Source organism: Anguilla rostrata, chromosome 6 (genome assembly GCF_018555375.3).
Source record: "Anguilla rostrata isolate EN2019 chromosome 6, ASM1855537v3, whole genome shotgun sequence".
NCBI classification, from domain to species: Eukaryota; Metazoa; Chordata; class Actinopteri; order Anguilliformes; family Anguillidae; genus Anguilla; species Anguilla rostrata.
In genome coordinates, this window is record NC_057938.1 from 35,362,230 (window position 1) to 35,387,831 (window position 25,602).

General features: G+C 42.6%; 1 protein-coding gene across 14 annotated transcripts in view; it reads left to right on the forward strand.

The window, feature by feature from the left end:
- The window catches only part of LOC135257011 (neurexin-3a-like), a 326,075-nt gene that overhangs the window by 245,477 nt on the left and 54,996 nt on the right, over positions 1–25,602 (forward strand). For all 14 annotated transcript variants that reach the window (XR_010330570.1, XR_010330571.1, XM_064339341.1 and 11 more), the window contains one exon: positions 19,661–19,832. Coding sequence is in view for 12 of the 14 variants with exons in the window: in XM_064339341.1 (XP_064195411.1) it covers positions 19,661–19,832 (172 nt within the window). In the remaining 2 variants the exon portion in view is untranslated. The remainder of the gene's footprint in view (positions 1–19,660; positions 19,833–25,602) is intronic.

Genomic DNA, 25,602 nt, shown 5'->3' on the forward strand with positions numbered 1-25,602 from the left:
TTTACATACTTGGAGTTCAACCAAGAATGTGTCTTTCCCACTGTAATATTCAACATGCTCCTCACCACTGTTACCATCTTCGCACATAGGGCAAAGATGACAGGTTCAACATACAGACCAGCCTCGAGAAGAATCTCTTCAGTCTCAGGTGATTCTAGGCAATTTCCAAGGTCCCATTCCACTCATCATAGAGCTACAGCATGCGGATAACTGTGCTTCTCTTGAACAAATACTAGAATCCATGCAGCAAATCTAAAACCGCAACATTCAGATGACTAAGCACAAAATGTGTGTGTGTGTGTGTGTGCGTGTGTGGGTGTGTGTGTCAGCCTATGTGGATGTATGTATGTATGTGTGCATGTGTATGCAGTGTGATAGTTTTCTTTTTGTGTGTTTTTTGGCTTGTGAAATATAATTGGATGTTCAGTGCTACAAGAATCATTAAACTTTTTGTGATATCGTAGCACAGTTTGTTCTGAAAAATCAATATTTATAACTGATATTATTATAAATATATAACTGTTATTAGCAGCAACAATAACACGGTAGTAATATTGTAACACAATATTGCTTTGTCAATATAGCAGTAAACACAGGGACAGAGCTGCAATAAAGCACTATTGATTCAACGGCAGCAAATATTTGGGCTCATTCATATCATCTCTTTGTGGACATAATGACGACGCTCGCGACGGTAATAACCCGCGCTGCAAAGGCCATCAGTGCGGGGGACGACATCCGAGTTTCACGTTCTTCGTGAGAAAACCGCGCTCGGGAACGCTCAGCTGTGAAATTTGCATAGGCGACGGGCCGGCGCGTGGCTCCACCCGCTGCGACTCCGGCGGCGGTTGCTACAGCTCCAGCGCCTGCACTCAGAAGTGCACTCCTGAGCGCCCGCCTAACACATCCGTCAAGATCTGTCACTCACGGGCTCCCAGCCCTGTTAGCGCCCTCAGAATGCCACTATCGTGGGTATAACTTGCGGAGGGGAGAGGAGGAAGTGAGAACTGATCAAGCCCCAGCAAACAGCACAGCACATATCCACGCTCCCCTGTGGCTCAAGTTCTAGTTGGCGCCATTGATGTATATTTCATGGGGAAAAAAAAAGATGAAAAATTCAAGGAGAAACACAAACATTTTTTTTTTTTCTTCCCTGGCTTGTATTCCTTGGGGAATGGTCATATATACTCTGCATTTCAGTCATATTTTATGTGTGTGTTTGTGTTTGTGTGTGTGTGTGTGTGTGTGTGTGTGCGTGTGTGTGTGTGTGTGTTGTGTGTGTGTGTGTTGTCTGGTGTGTGTATGGGTGTGTATGTGTGTTGTGTGTGTGTGTTGTGTGTACGTGAATCAAAATCGATGACTCCTTTTCCCATTTTCCACACCATCAAAGCACTAATGGTGTGAAATGAAACTCCTCTGCTACAATCTCACCCCCTAAAAACTGTAAATTAAGTGTGAAGGTGTTTTCAGCAGGTATGCAAAGCTCAGCTTTTTAACACACCTTGCCATTATTTCCGTCCTCCCCTTTAAAATTCCCTGCCTCACATGATATCTTCTCCCAGACCACGTCTGTGGAACATTACGGGAATGTTCTGTCCTATATAATCTCCCAACCTTCTCTCAGAGTCATGAGATATATGTTTAAGGCTGGCCAAAGTTATGTTCATTCACACTGCTTCCAATGGCCACTCATAATCAAGCTAATCTTGTATAACCCTCCTGAGAATGATTTAATGCAGCCACCCAGTCAACACTGTAATTATTGTTCTTACAACCTTTATTTTGCTTGGATATCATATTTTCTAGGATATTGACTTATTTTGCAAATTTGACCGAGCCAAGACAAGGCTAACACTGCAGGATAGGAGATAAGCAAATAAGAATAAATAAAGACCAAGCCATAAAGATGAAATCCCATTAAACAAGCGATATCAGGGGACATAATTCCATAAGACTTATATGGGAAACAAATCTATACATAAATAAAATGTTATATTCTGCAGTGAAATTAAATTAACTATCTGTTTAAAACCCCTTCACGTACATAGACAGGTCTGTTGGAATATGCATTCATTTGGTAACAGTACCTGCCTTTGAGTCAGCATGTGTTCATTAGAATGTTCTGGAAGTGCAGCACTCTGTAACACATTTGAGCTGTGTTAACCCTGCCCTCGGTGCAGTGCGTGCACAACACATCAGTGTGAAAGACTGCTTTTTGCACAGTCATCGACCAGCTTCTTTACAAACAGCCTTTCGCTTCATTAAACTAGCATTAAGGCTGAGACCAAAAGTCAATGTGCTCTCCGACGCATCAGCAAAGAGAGACGTTCCTATTAAAGGGCTGCGGGAGCACATCGGCATCTGCTTCAGATGAAAACATTCTGCCGACACAGTCATCCACAGCCCGTGTTATTTTGGCACCTGTCCTGTTTGCAGCTAAATGTGACAGCTCGCTAAAGCCTTTTCACAGCCTCCGTTTCCGAGCCTCAGAATAATATGGAAGGCTTTGATTCTGAACTTTGTTGCTGTCCCTCGGAAGACGCATGCACGATTCCCACCGTGAATACAGAGCAAGGAGAAGGGATTTCCAAAATTTTGAAGTGCCACAGATTGTGCCAGATTTGAAAAGTGTCCAGAGATATTTTTATTCTGTTTGCAAGACACAAAGCTCTATTTTTCTGTTTGATCTTTTCACTCTGAAGAAAGAAAAGTATTTCTTCTGCTTTAGCCAGCAGGTACCTAATCCTAAATGAATGCATTTTCGAAGGAGCCAATTTCCCTCTCTCTGCCTTTTTTGAGAGCGGCAGATAGATTTTTTCCAGTAGATTTATTCTCTAATGTTGAAGTTTATCACTTGAGCAACAGCAATTCATCATCCCTCTCTTGTCGATAATCCAAAAAGAAGTCAATTTGCTAAATGTGCTTCTTTCTTATTTATTTATTTCTGAATGTGACGGCGTCGCTGGCGGGCCCAGCGGCGAGCCGGCCCCAGAGCGCAGGACTCGGCGGGGTGTAGCGGGGCGCAGCGGCGTTCTGCTTTTCGTCTGCTCCGCCGACATCAGCTCCTCCTGAATCACCGTGTTCCTTTATCGCCATCTTTTCTCTGCCGCTTCTTTTGTTAATCAAACTCACACTGAGAGAATTGTCTTCTGAGAAAGAAGGGAACTATTAAGGGTAATTTAGTGATGAAACTGGAGGAAACAGCCAAACTCTCATCTAGTGAATCAGTCAGTCTGTCAGTCAGTCACTTAGATAGTCACTCACTCTCTCAGTCAACCAGTCTGTCCGTCTGTCAGTCTCCCTCACATGTTCACTCCCTCAGTCAATAACACATTAATTCACTCATATATTCTGACTGATTTGCTAATTTATCCATACACTCACAAATTCAATTAAGTTGACTTCCAGAAAGTATACTAGTAGTGTCCAGGGATGAAAATTAGGTATACTTTTCATAAGTGCACTAAAACACCACTATAAATATATGTGATTCAGTATACTTATTTGAAGTACACTACAGTAACTTAAACCAAAGTATACTTTTGATAAGTATACTAAAATTCCACTATATGCAATTTAGTATACTGTACTTATTTTAAGTCTATTGAAGTACAACTTGAGGACATATATTTGGAAATATACTTCTAAAAAGTACATTTTAAGCATGCTTTAAATTAAGTACAAAAACTATAAGTACTCTTGAAACATTTCTTAAACTATTTTGTAATACACTTAAATATACTGTTTTTTTAACTTGGGCAATATGGTTTGGGACTTAATTGTGGAGTTGAGGTGGGTCACAAAAGATACCGATGCCTAATTCCTGTATAATAATTGATAAATTAAACACTGGACTTTGTTACTGCAAGTGCATTTGTTTCTAAATAAAAAATTGAACATACAGTATATCAGACCACGGTTTATAGTTGGTTGTGGAAGGTTTGGGAATCCCCATTGTAGATGGTCAGTTTGTAGTTTTGAGTTGCAGTCTGCATTCTTCATACAAAGTAGAATAAAAAAAAAAATCCTCTACCACTTCAAAATGGTAAGCACCCGGAAGGGACGTCTTTTGGGGATTGACAGTCATCATTTTAGATGGTCTTTTTACAGCTGACATAGTTGTTCAAACATGCTTTTTTTCAATTCCTACTTTGTGTCTCTGAAATCCTTCAAATGTTACTTCTTGGTGTTCTGTATCTTACCTGACGCCTCCTGACAGTTTGATACATGTATCCACACTCTAAGGGTACAGCGGGGAATACTCTGACTTGAAGCAGTTGCATCGCAATTGAAAATGATTTGGATATTGACTGTGACAATTACACATCACAAGTAACATAATCACCCTGGGTGGAGATAAAGGTCTCGTTGCAGCTCACACATCTTAGTGGATCTGTCTGTTCTTTGTCTGATGGAGGATGTGTGTGTTGGGGATCTGGGGAGGGAGGTGTTAGGATAGGGAGAAGTGACATAGCCAGGAATCCATTTTTAGGTTTTTAGATTGGGCACATTTTGACCCCCACACACATGCCCAGATTTTGTCGATGATGATAATATGTTCAATTAAAATGGTTACAAATCTATTTTACTACAGAACTAATAATAAAGAAAACTGTGAGAACATAGGTGCAAGTGTGTGAAGGTGGAGGACAACAGGCAATCAAAAAGGAATTGACTTGATTCGACAGAGCTCTAGCTAATGCTACTCATTGTCCCCAAAATTGTATCTAGATTATTGTGACAAATGTGCAGTTCTGTTCTACTATATATTGTATTCAACCAAAAATATAGCTCTTTTCTGGATTTGAACTTAGCAGAACTGCAGGCGTAGTAGTGCAAGAGGTGAGTGCGCTATATCCCATTATTGCATTACATTGCAGTATTTATATGCTTAATGAGATTCCATAGCTGACCTTTTCAACCTGTTATCCACTCTAACAGTGAGACATTTATTCCATTTAAGTAAAAGTACAGGTTAATGCTCATGCTTGAAACTGCAAAGCTCTACCTGGGATCTGAGCCAACAGCTCACCACAGACATAGCTTAGAATCCCAGCTCTTTAATAACTGCACTGTGCCTTTACTTTGGTTTGCTGGTTCAACATGTCAGCACATTTACTTGGCTGACCATTGAAGTGTCTTGGGTTTGTCCTAAATGGCTCGTTATAGGACTTTGGTTTGGAAAGGTGAAATCTGTATCTTAATATTGCATAACCTCCGAGACAGTTTTACAAAAAAAGATGGACCTGAATGGCCAGATCTCATTATTAAACTTCATTTTTTTTTTTTGTGTTCTCACATCGCATTCCTCAAGATTTCTTGAATTGAAAGGAGATTAAGTAGCTTAATTAAAACAGAATTTTTAATATTTTTTTTGCATTCATGCTGTCTCATTCTGATAATTTGCATAGATGATATTTTTGAATGTCTGATGGATAGTTTTCTTACATTACTTCTACTTAAATATGTTATCACATACAATAATATATGCATGTTCTTCGCATCAAAAAACCTGGGTAACTATAATAGAACTTGTTTTTTGGACAATAAAATCCAACTGCTGATATGTTTGGGGGGGTTAAAATGGCAATTTAGGGGATTCATTTTCAGTAGCTCATTTGGAAGTACTGTAAGTGCTCTTAACTCTGGTATGGTTTACAGAAAATGCAAATGCGTGGGAAATTTATCCCGCGAGCGTCTTCGCTTTCTGCTCCCCGCCAGAGGCAGGAGACAGCAGGCTCCCTCGCATGGCGAAGAAGATGGATCTTGTTTATCGGTGGAGTTTGCGCGAAGACCCTGACAGCTGCAGCGGGGGGAATGGTTAATGCAGATAAACCACTGTGCCCCAGCCTGTGCTGAAACAAGCGCGCGTTCGAAAGCCAGGGAACATGGCATGAAACAGCTTTGGACCGTAACCCACAATCATCGACCCTCAACTCTCACATCCTGGTGCCACAGATTCCATGCACTCACAAGATGCTTGGTTCCTTCCATCCTCTGAAGCTCAGAGTTGCCAACTTCGGTCAGCTGGCTGGACTGAGATTGTGGCCTGGTTGGGGGGATGGATGGGGAGATAAGTGTCCATTTAACTGTCTCTGTCAGGGAGAGGCTTTGCTTTAGTTGCGGTCCTTTTATTTGGCACACGATGTGTCTGGGTAGTGTAAGTCCGAAGGCATCCCTGCAAGCTTCTAAACTACAGAAGGTTCCGGTTATGGAGACTGAACTGGGTGTTAACACGGAGTTGATTATCTGGTGGACCAACAGAATGCCTTCCCCACCAGCCCAGTGACATCCACCCAAACTGGTGTGATATAGCACTTATGGCATCTCAGATATTCCACCCTGGTCCATGCCCAGGCTGCAATTAGGCGCAGTGGCATTTTCGATGGGAGAGAGCCCAATGCCCCCCAATAGGCTCAAGCATGCGCCACCGAACTGGCTGACAAGCACAAAGTGATGCACCATTCTCCCGTTCACTGCCCGCGTGTGAACCGAGAGACAGCTCTGCCGCACGGAACAAAGCCGATGAATCAGACATCGCCAGCGAGGCTCCGGCTTCTGAAAATCATTTTTATTTATGCAATAACACAGGCAATCTAAAAATATGACAGATCTATGCACATTTAAGTCAACATGCAGAAAACACTGTTCCTTATTGCCACGCTCAGACGCTACTGCAGTTTTATTCTTATCAGTTGATGTGGTGACACAGACCTCAGGGAGTCGTACAAAAAAAAAAACACAGCATCTAGCAATGCTGTGCGCAAAACAATAAATGATGGTGTTGTATAAATATGATACACTTTGAAATATAGCAAAGTAATGTAAAAAATGATGAATTCTTTCAGTTTCCGGATATTATGTGTGGGCGTATGAGATGCTGCTGGGTTATGTTCCCTAAATGCAGATTGGCCACACACACAAACAGCGGCGCGCTGCGATTCGTCTGATCTTCTGCGGCAGCCTCCGAGCCCGGCGTGCTGGGGGCCGCGGGGCACCGAGCCGACCGCGCGCTGCGTGTCTGCCGCTCGCCGGCTGCGCTCCCCACCGCATGCGCGTCTGACGCAGCGCCGCGGCTCTGCGGCAGGAGCAGGGACGGCGGTTTCTCCCGCGATCAGTCAGGAAACGCTCGTTTCCAGAGCCGAAATGTCTCCGGGGCCATTAGCGTTTGTCTTTATTGCCGAATGTTCACCCCTGCTATCAGCTGCCAGAGTCCCGAGGCTCACGGTGCGTGTGCTTATGGCATACCCAAGTCTTCTGCTCCTAGCTGAGGCATTTATGGTCTGAAAGTCTCGTTTTTGTAGAACACATCATTTGGCTCCCTCAGAGTCTGCCATTTAGGATAAAATGCATATGTTCTGATGAACTAGATGGAGGGGGTCATTGGAGCATTGTAGGTATAATGATTAAATGGCCTTGATTTTATTAGCATTAAGGATGGCAAGTTAATTTTTATGACTTCCAATCCTGCTAAACTGTGTTTGAGAGAAGCTAACGCATCTGGTGAAAGTCAAAGTTATTGACGGCTGCATCTTAAATCGACATTTCAATATCAAGTGGCGTGCACACTATTACCGGATTAAGCACACCGCTGGCTTCTGGAATATATCCTGCATAAAACCATCTGCATGAAACTCTATATTTATCCCATTATACTGAAAATCCCATTATACTGAACTATTCAACCAAAGCCAAAAAAATCATCCACCAAAACATTTCATTTACGGACAGGCTTAGAAAGAAACCTTGGCACAGCTAATTTTTTCCTCATTTGTTGACCTTTTGACTAGCTGCTTTGGACAAGAAATGGGGAAAAAAGAATAAATGAAGGAAGAGCTAAATGCATGTGAGAAAGCGCACTCCAAATTTGCAAAACAGGGCTATGAGATTAAGAGACAGCTCGCTGGGCGAGTATCCATCAGAGGCCCAAAACTAGGACATTTCCAGCGTTTCCACGACGCTGCCGTGGCGGCTCATGGACTTGACCCAGAATGCCTCATTATTTCATTTCTCTGCCTCTACTACAGGCTCATTTTCAATTTGAGCCGACATCTCTATTTATCTGCCTGGCCTCCATCACGCTGAGTGTCTTAAACAGCAGGGGGGGATTTTTTTTACTTTTGTGTTTGTTTCTGTGGTGGGTGCGGTGCTGATGAAAGGCATTTGGGATGAGGTTTTTATGATCCGGTAACAGAGCTATTTTTTACGCATTCCATTCCGCGGTAGGGTGGATTTACTTCAGATGATGTCAGAATTGTATCAGATTGTCAGATTGTTTTTCTCTGTAAAATCCTTCAGTGCGGTCCGCTTGTCTTTTTTGTCAGGCAAAAAAAAAAGGTTTGTTATGATCACATTAATCAAAGACGCCACATTCCATTGATCAATCCAGCTGTAGGCTTTGTAGTTGTTCAGAGTATGTCTTTAATATAGTCATCTGGATTCACATACAGTTATCTATCTGGGAAAGATATATTTAGAATGGTCATAAATGAATAATGAGGTATTGACCATGAAATTGAGTCAATGCAGTGCTGTTATGCACAGTATTACAGCAGCCTAATTGTCTGAATGGGTGTTCTACAATAGAGCTGAGTGCAGTCTTATCCTGTTGCATGAACTATTGAATCTAACCCAGATTGACAATTCATTACTAAAGCAGAAAATTGTTATAATAGTTTATAATGATTGTTTTCTTTTATGTGCAACTTATATACTTATAGACATGATTCGAAATGCTTGAATCTTAATGCAGGTCTCTGTCATTCAACTGGCATTCAATGTCATCATGTAAATGTAGGCTACCCTCCTTTGTAATTAATTTAAGCAAGTCTTATCATGTGCAGAGGTGGAAAGTCCAGGGGTCAGAAAGTAAAACTTCTGCCATGTGTTTCTTCCACCCATGAACCCTGCCAGATCATTTCACTAATTAGTTTTACCTCCTGGCTGAGGAATTTTTCTAATCAGCAAATCCTGAGGTTTGGAACAAAATACCAGGGAGGACTTGTACTTTCTGAACCTGGTGTTACGACCCCTGTCATAAGTTTTGTGTTTACATTTACCTCTGCTGTGTCCTGTTCTTACGGTTCAGGGTCAAATTGGCTGTTTCCACCTACATTTACAGGGTTTGAAAAAGCCGCCGTTTAGCCATATACCAATGGATACTAGCTGTTCGAACTTGTGCTTTGTATTTTGTGGATAGCGATTACTTTGTTTGACTTTGCATGTTTGACCTTATTTTCTTCGATTCCAATTCTCATCAAATATTTGCGATTGGATTTCATGTGGAACCATTGGCTTGTTCCCGACCTCGACTTTCGCTTTGCCCGTCTGTTCGCCTGTACAGTGACTTCAGTGTGTGAGAATGTTTCCAGCTGGACTACAGTCACTTCCATGGGGACACTACTTTGTTATTTTGCTTCTTATTTTTCCTTTATTATTTACGAAGGTAACTCTGGATGCAAATTTAAACCTCTTTTGGGGGTACACTATTTGGACTCTTAGTCTCAGCCTGCTGATTAATCATCTCGTAGCTCACCATTCAAAGCTGCCCCATGCCCAGCAAACCTTCGAAGACTAGCCAGGTTTTAGTTTGTTTTGGATAGGCAGATAGGGATCAGAGTTACTCATCGGTCTGCTGTTTCATTCCCATTACCCATTCCCCACTAATTTTCCACACTCTTTTAAGAATGGTCTATATCCAGGCAACCTTGTAGCAGATAAAAACTGTCAGACACATGTCAGTGCATGCAGTTTTTTTGGCCTAGGTATCAGCCAGTGAATGAAAAGGTACTTTCTGCCTCATGGGCACATTTAATATCTCTGTCACCCTCTGCTTAGAAGCTGTCTTTCCTTAGTCAGATAGCCCAATATGCCTTCCTGGTCAACCGCTCCTGTCCTTAATGGCTTGCCTAGGGTCAGATGTATTCCTATAGAAAAGGTCTGCAGCCTGCCCGCCACCCACTGCCTTTCTTAGTGTTTGACTATCAAGTGTTTACATTCTAAGGCAAAAAAATAAATGCTATACTGCCGGTTTAGTATGTTTTCAATATATTTCACTTTTTTAAACTCTGTATTTACAGCTCTAGTAGGCTACTACATAGTTACGGCATACCCAAAGTGGACGAGGATGAGTCCATGAGAAATGGAGGACTGTGAGAAAAGCCGGTTGATGCATGATTGGATAAAATTTGCTTGTGAGGCCACAGTGAATGTTGGGCTATTGAGCCCTGGTTCTGCAGGGCCAATGTGATTGTAGGGCTAGTCATTCCTGGTTCTGTAGGGCTGCAGTGCCTGTAGGGCTATTGAGCCCTAGTTCTGCAGGGCCAAAGTGATTGTAGGGCTACTCATTCCTGGTTCTGCAGGGATGCTGTGCTTACAAGGCTGTTCATCCCTGGTCTTGGTGGGCTGCTGTGCTTGTTGGGCTCCTCAACCCCGGCCCTGGGCGATGTAGTGCCCGCAGGGCTATTCAGCCCTGGTCCTGGAGTAGGGCCTGGAGGGCTGCTCAATCCCTGGTCCTGTGGGGCAGAACTATATGACCCTGATGTGACCTCTGCAAGGTTACTCAATGAGGCAATCAAAGGAGTATGTTGCTGAATTTATGGCTTTGACCATTAAAAAAAAAAAAAAAAAAAACAGCTCATTAAAGCATGGATCCCTCTGTTCTGTAACATTGCCTTGGTCCAGAACTCATTATATGAAGCACAAACTCAATCTTAAAATGTGTGATAAGTTTTGATGGTTTTTATGTCCTGAGAGCTTTGGTACCCTGTGTATAATTACACTGATTCATTCTCTTTCATCTCTCAGTAACAGTTTTAGATTTGATTCTCTCGTTGGCGAGTCCATGCACGAAAGGTTTCCCAAGATTTTGGTCTGTTCCCAATAAGGAACTCAGTGTGTAGCCTTGTGCTGTTAAAATGTGTCTGATGTAAGCAATTAGATCACAGATCTAGCATCTTGGGATGGTTTTAGGCTGTAATTCTTGCCTATGAACTACTAAATCAATTTTTATCTCCACAGTAATAGCTGGGATTTTCTTCCTGCAACAGACTCATTTGTGATTTTTTGTCTTAGCCTGTCTGTGAATTTGTCTTTGTGGTGCTCCTAAGGAATATAGTAATATTCTAATGGAAGGTTTGAAGGTTTGTAACGCAAGATGGTGTTATTTCTTTTCTGTAGCTGTTTGTGTGGTGAGATTTAGCATCCCGCTAATATGCTTCTCTATCTCTCCTATCAGAAAATAAAACACAGTATGATTAATGTCTGTTGTTTTTGTTTTTCATTTTAAAGGGTTTATTAACTCTTGATGTCCATATACACCGTGTCTTTTCATTTCAGTTTGCCATTAATGCATACGTGCATTAAAAAAAATGTTTTCCTTGGACTGAATTATTTAGTTTTCACTCAGGTATTGAATTAATTCACTTGTATTCCCTGGCACATTAGATTAGAAGTACATGCAGACCAGATCCTGTCCAATTTCATTAGCGGAATCACTAACACAGTTTTGTACTGCCGTAATCTATTTAACCACAAATCTTATTGTGTCATTCCTCTAATGAAGAGCAGATTAACAATTTTTTCTCACTCAATCATTTATCAGGCTGAGTGAAAAGATGTGATCTTAGATAAGCAGCAGAAAATAAGTGGTTTAGAAAAGATTTTACTAGATATCAAAATTTGTGACCGCCTACTAAATTCAAGAGTTGCCATTATGTTTTATAAGTTTGAGTTCTTTAATGTGACTTCCTAGAAAGTGTTAAAGCATTCGTGTCTCACACGGTATGTCACACCCTCTGTGCGTGTGACCTGGTTGTTGGTGCAGGTATGCTGTGTATCCGGTCCGTACGATGTGCGTATGATTTTATGGGTCAAAACACAGCAGCAGCAACAATGAATGAAAGCAGAGTTGCCGTTGCTTTTCCAGACATTGCGGGCTCTTTTTAGTCACTCCCAGTACTGCATCCTCTGCAGAGTGGCATAGCCAGAAATTCATGGCGGGGGTTGGTATCAAACTCAAATATACAAAAACCTGAAGTGCACTGACTGCTAGATGGCCCTCATGCGTGAGATTTGCTACAATGGCACAGTATGAGCCGTTCTCTACAGAATCGCCAATGATTTGCATATTTATGACTAAATATTATATTTACGTTCAATTCAGACTTGTGTTCAAATCACAAGACTTGGCTTATGCTATGCTGCCCCTGTAACAGAATGTACCTGCAAAATAATGCAGTTTGTCTAAGTACATTTCTAGTAACCTGCAGTTGGGCAGTTGGTACATGAGATGGACAAAGAGCTACGACATGCCCAGGGCCTTTTATCAGGTATCAAACTGCAGTCCCGGAGGGTCACAGTGTCATCCAGTGTTGGGGTGTTCTCGGCACCAGTGATTAATTTAAGTCATTGATTGGCTAAAGAATCCACACAACTTGTTCTGAAGACGTTAAATGGCTGATTGAAAGGAAACCAGAAAACCCCCTGGGAATTTAGTTTGACACCCCTGCTCTACATTATCGACATCAGTGGAGAATCGAGGGCTGGCCGACGGATGCCCCCACCCCCTCTGTTTTGCCATCTTTCCAGTTCTGTTTGATATGGTTGCTGTGGTTGCCAGAGTTACAGTATTAAAAATGGTGTAAGGCCAGGACTGGTTCCCTGCAAAAATAAGATGAATCTGTTTTGGTAGGCCCTCTACCACATACACACACACCTCTCGAGCAAAACCAATTACAGTGTGTACACTTTGGGGGCATTGATTCGCCATTTTTCATCAGCAACCTTTCAACTTCAGGCTGTTATTCCTAACCAGGAAAGCTACATTCTGACATGTCAACAAATGGTTGAGAATCATCAACTGTAAATAAATGCGATGTCTTGGTATTAATTATCTTAATTTCTGTATACTGTAGAGATGTTTTTTTTATTTTATTTTATTTTTAAAAATAGGACTGTGTAAGTAAATAGGTTGTCTTACTATCCTGAATGTTTACAGTATGTGTACAATGGGCATCGAACTGCTGTAGACAATATGTTTCTAGACCAGGGCTGCCCAACCAGATCCACCATTCTGTAGGTTTTCATTTCAACTCTAATTTGGCACACCTGGCTCTACTAATTAGGGACTCAACAAGATCTCTAGCCGTTGAATGAGGTGTGAATGTGTTAGGGTAGGAGTGACAACCTGCAGGATGGCAGATCTCAAGAAACAGGGTTGAGCAGCCTTTTTCTACAAAGTAATAACACAGTATTGATTATAAAAACAATTTCATAAACTCATACTCAGTTTTTGCGAAGAGAGGTGTTGTTTGTGCAATGCAGAGTAAACTGTAAGGTTTATCCAGGAAAAGTCTATAACTGTCAGAGACACAGCGAGAGCCATCATCTCCCACCAGTCAGCCAACTTCAATACGTGGGGTTTCCTCTTGTATAGGCTTTGAGGTTCAGCAGTTTTAAGACAGTAATACACGTCAGGTATCACCCATTAAGGAAAGTGCTGTTCAGTTCCCGCTCTTACCCAAGAGCGGCTCAGTGTCCATGTGAGTCGTGGGACTTTGGGAATCCATTTCTGTCTTCAGCAGTTCCGAAAACATCCTTTCACATGGTCTTTGCTGAGCTCAGGTCAGGTCCCAAATGATGTATGAGAGCTGTGTTTTATTGAATTATGCACACAGGACATACAGTGAGTTTTCTGTTGTTGTGGTTTTCTCCTCAGGCCAGCATTTTAGTGTTGGAAGCACATGGGCGTGTCAGCTTTCTTGTGAGGGTGTGACCTGTAGCTGGAGGACTTGGGTTTAAGTAATAAGCACGTCACACACTGGTTCTTTGTGCGGACAAAGGTCTGCTCTGTTAGGTCGATACCAGTCCTGGCCTGACTTGTGCCAGAACACAGGCTGACCTGGCACAGTTTTTCATTTATCCATGTAGACACAAGTCTACATGGACCTCCAACTCATTTGGCGTCTTCTGGGATTTTTAGAGTCAGCCAGGAGCTCAGTCACTGCTCAATCGGTTACTTTAATGAAAGCAGCCTTACTGACTTGCCATGTAAGTGAATGGATAACTGACTTTTCCATTGAGGTATTACATATTTCCCTGTCTTACATATTTCTGTTCAGTTTTACAGTGTTTCTCTCTCCCATCCTGTATCTTGTAGCTATGTTGGTCGTATTACAGCATTTTGCTTGGTCTAGCCACAAAGTTAAATTTAGCTGTTGGTGTGTAGTGATGTGAAATATTGGAGCGCTGGTGTAATCTATATAAAAATGTCATAAATTCGATACCGGAACTTCTCTGCCTGAGCGGCCACAGGGCCCCCCATTGCAGTTCATGTCACCACAGTTAATCTCTCCTATACTTGATTTCTTTGGCTTTTGTGCCTTTCCTGGAAGTTGATATTGCACCGAGAGCAGATTGAGTTTTTTTTTTCTTTTTTTTTTCTGTGTGTGCCTATGCTTTTGAAAAGTCAAAGTGAACTGCACAGCGTGCACTATAAAGATTTGATCATTTATGGTTTATCCTACACCGGGAGGTGTAAGGAATATGTAATAGGGTCTAGTTTTGATTTATTATTATTAATAGTCTTATTTAACACAAATATATTCATGTGTGTATATCATACAAATTGTAAAACACATCATGAGCAATTTTAATATTATGTTATATTTGTTCATGATGTACATTTATGGCTTAAATCACAGTCCTGATTTGTGTTGTGAATGCTCCATGCAACTAACTGCAAATCATTTAAACTGGCTGTGCTATTACTATTACAGTTCTGAGATTGAAATAGCCATTTAAAACGAGTTTGGGACTGAAAGGTGGAATGGGAAGCCATTTCTCATATGCTTTCATGATACACAGCCCCACCCATTTGTCATGGGCCAATGGGGTTCACAGCTTTCTGTTTCCACTCTTACTGTGGCATCTGCAGCCACCTGAGTCTCTAATATGTAGTTTTCTTGGTGGAAATTATCCTGCATGAGAATTCCTAGATGATGGCACCAACGAAGTGATATAGTATGATATAGTATCCACTCTCTGTGCTTTTTATAGAAAAAAATAACTGGAATTAGTAAATATAAAAATGTAAAATATATGTATGGTATCGTTGGTGCATATCCTGCAATCCTAACCTAAGATTTATTCCCATGTGTGTAGTAAAATGAGGGAGATTTAGCAGCAGTGCAGGTTTGAGGCATTGGCTGGACCAGGTGCCTCTGCTCTGCCACTGTTTGGTATGTGGCCAAGATTGAGCCCTGTCCTTTATTTCATGTTTGTCATTGTACCAATAATGGGCTGCTGTTATCTCCCTGAGAGAAACAACAGGCTTTTTTTTTTGTTTTGTTCGTTTTTTTTTCTTTTCTTCTCCTCACCCCACAGCAATTTTCTCATTCGAAAATCTGAGACAATGAAGTCCTGTCCCACCTTGTGAGCGACTGGCTAATAAAAAGTAATTGGAAATGTCAGTCACTTCCCACATCTCTGGACACGGAATAATCAAGCCCGGTAGAGGATGCTGGTTGGTAGGTGTGGTGGGTGGGATGTAGATTGACGCCGAACAAATGCTTTCCCCTTTGCTCATTCCCTAACATTCAAAACTGTACCTCAACACCACAGAAATGTCTTGTGGACAGACCATGTGAACATTTGTTACCATTACCCCGCACACATGAAGCCAATGAATCTCGCTAAGAAGTGTCATTGATATGGCAGGCGGATTGAACAATTGTCTGAACTCTGTCTCATGAGAAGCCAGTATTTTAAAATTAATAGGGTTCTTAATTTTCCAGAAATTCTTCAAAGAATTTCTATAACCTAATTTTTTTCTCCTGTAGGGGACATGAGTCTTTGGTTGTAATCTCAAAAACCATATATTCAACTATACTGAAATAACCTACACGAGAGGGTACATTCAACAAAATCAAGTTAATATTTTTGAAAATATGTCATCCAAGACACTTGTATTGTGTCAAAAAATAAAAATGTTTCCTTTTTTTTTTGCACAATGTAGTGTCTGGTTTTGGTGCAGCACATCTTCATCCTGCTAATAACTGAAGCATAAAACAGGACATTTTCTTCTCTGCCAGAGTACTCTGTGGCAAGAACTGTCTGGTGGCCGACTTCTGTAAAATCAGTCACTGGGAAAGTGTCTGCCTGAAACCCATTGACCAGTTGAGAACCCTAATGGCACCTTTTAAACAAATGACGAGGAAAAAAAGAAAAATAATTGAGATTGGTCCTCATCTCTTTTTTTTTTTAAACACCCTGCGTCTGGAATGCACGCAAGCTAAGTCTGCCCTCTAAGCACTCAATTATATTCCATATTAATTTAAGGATAATCTATATGCTTACATAGAATATAAGGACATCTCTCTTAGGTAAGGAAATAAACTGAAACGAGTGCTTCTCTTCAGATCAAACACGTTACCAGTCAATATTTGGATGAACCGCATTAAGAAAGAAAATAAGCAGGTGAGTGTTAGCTTGTTTCACATCCAGGGAATAGCAGACAGCCAATTCTAAAGGTGACAGAGTGTCAATAGCCTTAGTGTGAAAACTAAATTGCTTATGTCACTGGTCTAAATTTCACTGGAACAGATCAGCAGTGATCGGCACCAGACATGAATGCCACGGCGGGTTCATTGGGCCCCGCACAACCGAGACACCCTCAAGAGCTTGTCAGTTCATTTCTGCAGGAAGTAAAAACCATATAAGAGCTTGATGCAGACCCTCACTTTGGTGTGAAAGGGGAGGGAAGAAGGTCATATTCTGTCTAGAATGCTTCCCAGTATAGTTTCCAAGTACACATGCTCGGGCTCTCATAAGTAGTTATAGAGGTTTTTTTTTTTTTTTTAAGTGAGGGCTGTCCAGAGAGGAGAGACCAGGTTCCTGCTAAATGACAGATTCAGTCAGCATTAGGTGCAATGCAATGTATAAATAGAGGCTCTGTAGGTCCTCCATTTTGAGTGTCCTAAAACGCATTGCAAGCCGGGCGGGTGACAGCGAGAGTTCAGCGGTGGAGAGATGTATTTTGATGACGTTATGGACAGTAATAGCTGCTTACATGAGGGTTCAGCGAATGTGCCTCAAGAGGGTGTTACGTCTCTGCCCAGTTGATGGTGCCATAGGTTGAACAATCTGGCAGGAGACAAAGAGACACGAGCACAAGCAACCCCTGCCTTGAGGATTCAGCACTGAAAAGTTGCAATTAACAGGTTATTGGATTTAATCATCGTTCGTCCCTAGATTTAATTCACAAGTAAATGCAGGTTTTTGATTTTTTCTTCACAATACAGTTCATTTAGGGAAATTCTAAATAAAGGATTGCAAAGAAAAATCTACATCTACTTGAGACTTTACTTGAGACTCAGAGATAAGGAGCAAATGGTTGAATAAAAGTACTGCACATGTGCAATATACATGATATGTAATATGAACTCCAAAGACTAGTGCACTTAAATGCATTGATATTTTTTTTCCAGATTAAGAGATACAGTAACATATTACTTTGCACCTGTAATATCGTCATGTATATTGGTGTTGTTTCCAATGAGGTGCATTGTCTTTTCAAGGGGAAGTGGAATCCATGCCTCCTTTCTTCTCAGACCATTTATAGACTTTCCCACAAAGATAGGAGAGCAGCTTTTATAGAATTGTGAGCTGTGACCTTAGCCAGACTTTTCCATTAAGATTTAGAAGCTTTGCATAACAACAATAAATCTAATGCATGCCATTATCAAACGCGGTGGTTATGTTGGCCTCTTTCCTTGGCTCAGTGTAACACTTGCTCCCAGCTCTACGGTTGTGAATGGAATAAAAATATGTGCTATTTGCTTAAGTCGGTAAGTCGCTGAACAGAATACTAATCATAAATGAATAATGGGCAAGGATTTCTTTTTTTTTTTGCTTTTGTTTTACGAGGCTTATATTCTTTGATGAGCATTCGCAGTCCAAGCAGATAACCGTTTGTCTTTCCTGTAAACCCAACATGGCAGTGCTGCTAAACTCCTTTGACTTCCAAGCATAGAAACTGATTGAGCACCGTTAACGCTAATTGAAATTTTCTCCTTGGGCATATAGTGTTGTCTTAGAGGAAGCCTGCGCCATCTTTCCCTGTCATATTTTATTTTATTGGAATATTTTGCAGCTCTTGCTTGTTTCAGATAATTATTATTTGAAAGTGGTTCTGTTAGTAGTTTGTATATCATGCTGGCAGTATCTTAATATCATACTTTTGTATTGATTCTTTTGCATTTGATGTGATCCTCAATGGACTTGTTTACTGTTGCAGTACTTTACTGAATGCTTTACTAAAAGATTCATCAAGACTTTGTACATGACAGGTCTAGGCTTCAGGTTTAGCAACAATAAATGTGGTACTAGAAATGCAATTAGCTTGCTGAGTGAAAGGCCAAGGTTTTCTGCTAAGGGGGGTCATCACCTTAGTTCAGTGGTAACCAACACTGTTCCTGGAGATATACTATCCTGTAGGTTTTCATTTCAACCCTAGTTTGGCACACCTGACTCTACTAATTAGCAGCTCAACGGAGATCTCTAGCTGTTGAATGAGGTGTGCTTTGTTAGGGTTGGAGTGTAAACCTACAGGATGGTAGATCTGCAAAAACAGGGTTGGATATCACTGACTTAGTGGTTACTTAGTGTGCAATCACATGTTGACATGCATTACATTACATTAATTAATGTAATGTAATGTTGACATGCCTCTGACCATTATTTGATTAGTCAACTGTCATACATGCTCAATCTTGTATACTGAACTCCACTGCATAGGGCATTGATCCTGGAGTCTGTGTGATATCATCTACATTAACTGCTTGGGATTGGTCAGATAATACAATATTTCACCATGTACAATATGATCAAGGGCAATCTTTTACCAGCAACCAGCTGGTCCTGACTATCCCTGGTGAAACTAGGATGGACTTTATTCATGAATATCAACAATATATGAATGTGTAGTTCCCACAGCAGTGTGCCTTGTCTATAACTCTGAATAGCAGCAATACTGGGAATCTGGGTGTTAAAAATCCCAAAAATTGAAAGAAATTAAATGAAAGCATTAAAAGGTTTATTGTGAGTATGACTGACCTGTGTATGTAAGAGATTTGCCACTTCTTTATTAGGCCAACTAACATTTTTAAGATGTTTGTCGTTGAATTGAATTTGGCCACTGATGTTTTAATGAGCCACAAGCCTGTCAATGTTGTTAGGTCTTTTAGATTTGCAGCACGTCATGACATGAAACATAAACTATTTTTGTTACAGCTATTTTTGTATCGTGATGATTGATGATTTTGTGCTGCAGCTCTTGACATGCAATATTGAATAACTCCATCTGAAGCCAATGTTTAATTCATATTATCTATACATTTTTTCCACCAATGTATCTGTAAATTATAGAAACTGACCCCGTACGTCCAAAATATCCCAAGACACAAAACCTGGCCAATGACTTTAACAATGTCTCTGTACTTAATTCCTAGTAGTATTCATTCAATACTACTGTGCAAAAGAGGAGTGCAATTAAACTTTGAGACCATTTAGATTGCGCATCTAGCCCTTCTGGTGTTTACCACAGCACCCGTGGAAAAATGTCAGTCTCATTTCACGCACGCCTTGTTTGTTTGTTTTTCAGGAGGAAGGCAAGATTGCAGTCACCTTTAATATCGGCACGGTGGACATCAGCGTCCGCGAAAGCTCCACCCCTGTGAACGACGGGAAGTACCACGTGGTCCGCTTCACGAGGAACGGGGGTAACGCCACGCTGCAGGTGGATAACTGGCCAATCAACGAGCATTTCCCCACAGGTAACGCCCTGCCCTCCCGACTTTGCCCATCAGAGACCGCGCGGGCATGAGGCGGACCGTGCCAAGCCCGCTGGACAGCACCTGCTTTTTCGAACCACTGGCAAAAAAACAAGAATAGGACAGTTGTGTCCAATTGGCTTGATGTTTCTATTATCCACGCTGCATTACTGACACTTCAAGCAATAAAGTGCCTCTCTTTGCTTAAGCACAAACAGATGCTAACGGTTAATAAACTGAGCCCTTTCACGTTAACTTCCTTTGTTCCAGCACCAGCGCTAGACAAAAAAAAGAGAGAAGCCCACGTTAAGCCAGCAATCACCGCTGACACATGTTGTCCCTTTTTTCTTTTTCTCTCCTCCTCAAATAGTCCTTTGAAATCGTACAGGCGAGTGGAATTCAAATCAGGCCGCGACACCTGTTCCGCGGGCCTAGCAAGCCGGAGGGGGTGGGGTAAGGGTGCGAGGTGGGGTGCGGGGGTGGGGGGGGTGGGTGGTGAGTGTCATTGTCTTGCGGGGGACGCTACCGGGAGGACATCTGGTTCTTTTTGAAGGAAATGAAAAACATCATGGCTGCTTGCTTCAAACGCTTTCGCCGTTGAGTCACCCGCCAGGGGTACTCGCCGCGTTCGCGGTTAGCGCAGACCGGTCGCCCGTGCTTCGCGGCTGCAGGCAGAAGACGGGGAAAAGGTGGCGGAATACCAATGAGGCTGTCAAGCGGCAGCCGCGCCGTCCGCGAGTTCATTACCGCGGAGCGGGCCGATCTCTCTTGGCGCCGTCCGGAGCACATTAACCTATTTTCTGCACCGATTTTAACCAGTGCGAGGAAAGAGGGAAGCACGCTATCGTCGCGGTGCCATAAGCCGTGTCCGGCCTCCCGAGGAAAGGTTTCCGGAAGGGTCTGCCGTCCCGAAAGAGCAAGACTGGTCACGGCCGCGCAGACACTGTCTCTGATGTTCTCCCCTGGGAGGGCGGCGCAGGTTGTCTTGGATACCGCATGCGTTCGGGCTTGAGGAAGGAGGTTGTGACAGTATTGAATGAGCTGTAATTCAAGGGGGTGACAGGAATTCTTAGGTGACCTGCTTTTTGCTTCTGTGTCATTGTGTGCCTGCTTTATTGTGTTGGGGGGTGGCTGGGGGGGGCTGCCTAAATGGGCCACATTGATCAGAGCTGCATACACTGTGTTCCAGGGGGAGAAGGCAGGCGGTAATCCAGCAGTAATGAGAGGCCAGAAAAGATGTGCTGAGCTGACTCACTTCTATAGAGGGGGAGTTGGGCCCTGAATTTTGGCCTGAGTGAAACCCACCAGCTGTGTGCAAAATGCCCCAACCTCCTCCCCCCCGCCAAACACCTGGAAGTCTCCAAGAGACAGGTGACTCACTCAACCTCCCCGCCCTCCTCAGCCCCTTGCTTTCTGCTCCCTTTTGATCTAACAGTCACCTGCTCAGCCTGGCTCCTTGCAGTATGGGGGAAATCGTTTGTGACGCAGGCCGGCAAAGAGCCCCCACACCCATGGCCACTGGGCAGCCCCCCTAGGGAAGTTTCTGGAAACACAGCGCCCCCTTTGAGGACTGCTGGGGAACGCCAGTTCAGCGCTTGAGAGCTGTCAGAAATCGTACAGTCACGGCCCAGCTGGGATTTAGAAGCCACTTTTGAGCAGGGATGGGCGATATATCGCGATTATCGAATGCACTAACGGTCGTAGCCACCATATGGTCCTCTATTGGATCTTGATAAAACAGCCAATCAGCACCATGGTCGTACACCTCCCATGTTACATTACATTACAGGCATTTAGCAGACGCTCTTATCCAGAGCGACTTACACAACTTTTTTTACTTAGCACTTTACATTGTATCCATTTATACAGCTGGATATATACTGAAGCAATGCAGGTTAAGTACCTTGCTCAAGGATACAACGGCAGTGTCCTTACCCGGGATTCGAACCTACAACCTTTCGGTTACAAGCGCAGTTCCTTACCCACTGTGCCACACTCCGTCCTACTCGTGATCACTCCTACCATGTGATCATGTTATTTTCGTCAGTCATGGAGCTGCGAGGCCTTGCTGCTGATTGATTGCCTTATGGTCGCCCAATAGATAACAGTGGTGATGTTTCTTCCGGAAGCATTTCACGCGGCCTCTGAAGAGTGGTTGCTTAAGAAAAATATTAGGAGGCAAAAGTCCATTCATCCCCACATCGTCCCCCCGCTACTGCCCCCCACTTCCCCCACTCTGGCTGGCGAGCTTTCCTCTTGTTCCAGTGTCCAGAAGCAACGAACAATGAGATGTGTGGGTGACCTTGTGCGTTAAATCTTCAATCTTCCATCATCATGTCTCTCCCTCTTACGGTATGGAGCCTTTAACAGTCCTGTGACAAAAGTGACTGCAGAAATTAACACAAGTTCACATGAGTGCCAAAGCTGAACAATGCATGAGTGACAGGCAGCTTTTTCCTGCACGCTGGCTTCACTCTAGCAGTTATGCCTGTATTCTGCTGTGAACAGGATGATTGACAGCCAGCAAACCAGCTGGTCCTGGCAGTGCCTGATGAAACTGAGATGGGCTTTATTCATGAATGTCAGCAATATATAAAAAACAGGTAGCTCACTCTCACAGCAGTGTGCACTGTCTATAACTCCGAATAGCAGCAATACTGGGAGACAACCTAACAACTTTAATTGACTTCTTTGAAGAGACATTATGGAAATAATCTTTACGGTGTTGAGCATTTTACATGCAAATAAAACAGGCACAGAGGAAAACATACTCATTCATTCTAGTTTATTGGGCTTGATTAGAGATCTAATTACAATTATGATGGTACACGTTTCAATAAAGTTATGCGGCTGCTGGGTAGTTCATTCTGCAGGTAAAGGCACTTTTCTACTGCATGCATCGGTCGCAAACAGGAATGGGAGGGCTTCTGATAGCCAGTATGATTGCATGCTAGCGACCCCTGCTGGTCGACCATGCACCTGCATGTTCTCCCATTGAGCTGTACAGTACATAAAGTGTCACTGTGCATAGAGGGTCACTGTGCATAGAGTGCCTTTCTGTGATTCATGTCTATGCAAGCCCACCTGCAAACTGTGGTGTCATAAGAAGTGGCAGCTGATGCTGCATGCTTTGGAGGAGAGCAGATGCTTATTGAGGTGCTCCAAAACTGATTGGGGAGAAAAAGCTGAAGTGGCTTTTATTTTTTTTTAAAGTTTCAGTCAGGTTAAGAAACAGCAGCCAGTAGTTGGTCACTGCTCAGGAACAGAATATTGTGGTCAAACATGTTCAGATCAAGATGCTGCCATGATACAAAAGAATTAATAAGCTGGCTGATTGTCAAAGTCGGTGCTGCTATGCATAAGGCTTCAGCTATCCAAAAGCCTGTTTGGTTAATGCACAGTTTCCCCAGAGAGATCACTGACAGTTGCCATTTGGACCTCGTTCATCCTGCTGGATGACGGTATGCCTATTCCTGTTGCATTTACTCATGCCGTAGGTTCATTTGTAGATTTTCAACACCAGTAATTTGGCAATGATTGATTCGGTCCTCCATCTAAAGAGAAGGATTGTAATTACAGGTTTAGGCCTGGGTCCTCAGGCGGAACTTAATATGCGTAGCATCGCCATGGCAGCCACCCTGACCAGTTCAGCAAACTCTTACCAGATTCCAGCCCCCTCATTTTCAGCATGTAATTGAGAGGTGGGGTCACTTTGCAGGTCAGCTCGATTGCGAGCTCGCCACGTCCCGTGCCTCAGATTCGAGAGCAGTGGCAGAAGCAGATTTGTCTGAGCTCATGTATCACAGGGGTTCAGTCCTTGCAGGGCTCGTGGATTCTTTTAAAGTCTCGCTCAAGGAGTTTCCACCATCACACTGATGTCAAAGCCACCCAGTAACCTCTGCTTATCACATGGCAACTGTATTTATGAATATGTGCACCTATATGCTGCACTGAAACGCAGCAAAGAAGCATGAAATGTTTAGTACAGCCAGTTTAGTACAGCCCCAATTTCAATTTAGTAATTTACCCAGCTTATGTTGTTTTTTTTTGTCCATTTATATAATTTATATTGTCCATTTATACAAGAGGATATACTGGAGCAAGTCAGTTTAAGTCATTGCTCAAGGGTACAACAACAGTGACCCAGCTGGGAATTTAACGTGCAACCTTGTGTTACAAGCCAAATTGGCTGACCATTATACTACACTTCCACCCAGTTGAGCTGTGCTGGGGCTGCTAATGCAGGTAGCTTGTAGTTCACCCAGTGAACCAGGGGGTTACTATTGAGCAATGACCAGCCCCAGCACAGCTCACTTGGGTGGCAGTGTAGTATAATGCTGAATGAACCCCTTCCTACGCAATGCCACAGTTAATTTCTCTGAGCCCCCAGCCCCCCTATACCCCAGTGCTGTGGTCCTGGTAATATCCAGGCCCACCTAGAATCCTTCTCTCTTCATGGTGCATAATGCATGAGGAGCCTGTGCTTGCCGCATGGCAGTGTTTTATGAAATGGTTTTTGAAACTGTTTTTGAAGGGGCTATGCCGGGGGTGGGGGTGAGTGGTGGTACAGGCTTTTTATTGTGGATCAGAACACCGCGATGTGACCTAGCTGTCTCTCAGGGTTAGAGAAAGGAAGCAAGGCATTTCATAGTTTTGGTGTTTTGATGGCAGGGGGTCATCACCAGGCAGAGGGTGATCACTAGGTCACTCTTCGGTTCTTGATGAAACATTTATGGGAGTTCTACAACAAAGAACATTTGTCTACTAGAAATATGCCTACCACAAGGCCCACTGTAATATAGTACTCTGATTCTGAATGTAATGTCTTTGTTTGATAATTATTTGCTTGACCCATTTTTACACATCTAGTATGTCGAATCAAGTATTTTATAAATTCCTTAGACAGATATCATGCCATTTTATGAATTCCTTTGACAGTTAGCATGTCACCATCAATTTACATGGCTTTCTCATGTGCTTTTGAATTCTCTTGAACCCTTCTCAAAAAGAACTGGGTGAGCTTGAGCCACAAAATGTGACCATTGCCCCTTTACTTAACAGGATCCACAAAATCTCTCGCACATACAATAACGGCAATAATTATGCCACAATGCAGCAGAATGAAGGAGGCTCCAGAAGCAGTGAAAGTTGATTTATATCCTCTCTGGGGTTCTGTGAACCAGATGACACTTAGGTGGAGTTTTGTGGAGCTGTTGCTTTTACAGTTATGCTTTTCCTTGGAGGCTTTTCCAGTAGCGGAACAGCTGTGCTGATCTCTGCTTAACTTTGAGCAACTTTGAGTTATGTAAGTTTTTTTTTAATTTTTTTTTTTTAATCCTTGCACATCATCACAAATTCTGCACCCGCTAAAATGAGAAAAACAAGCGCAGCACTGACTTGGACCAGTTATTCAAAGATAAGTACAATGTGGGAAAGCACTGGATTGAACCCTCCACTCCTCTATAAACCTCAGCTAACTGGGATGGTGTCCCGACCCCAAGGAGAATCGTTCGTATAAACGAATACGCTCAAGGAGACAGAGGAGGCTTGAGAGACCTTGTAATTCTGACAAGTTTGTGAAATGGCCCCGCCCCGTTCTGCCCCCCCACTCGGTTTCTACATTCCTGATCTCTGAATCCTTGTTTGAGAAATGTAGGCCAGCCGACTGACATTTGTAAGTTTCTGCTGAGAAGGCTTCAGATGACTGCAGAAAGATTGAATTTCATCACAGCACAGAAATAGGTGAGCAAAGGAGGAATCGTATCTCATTTGG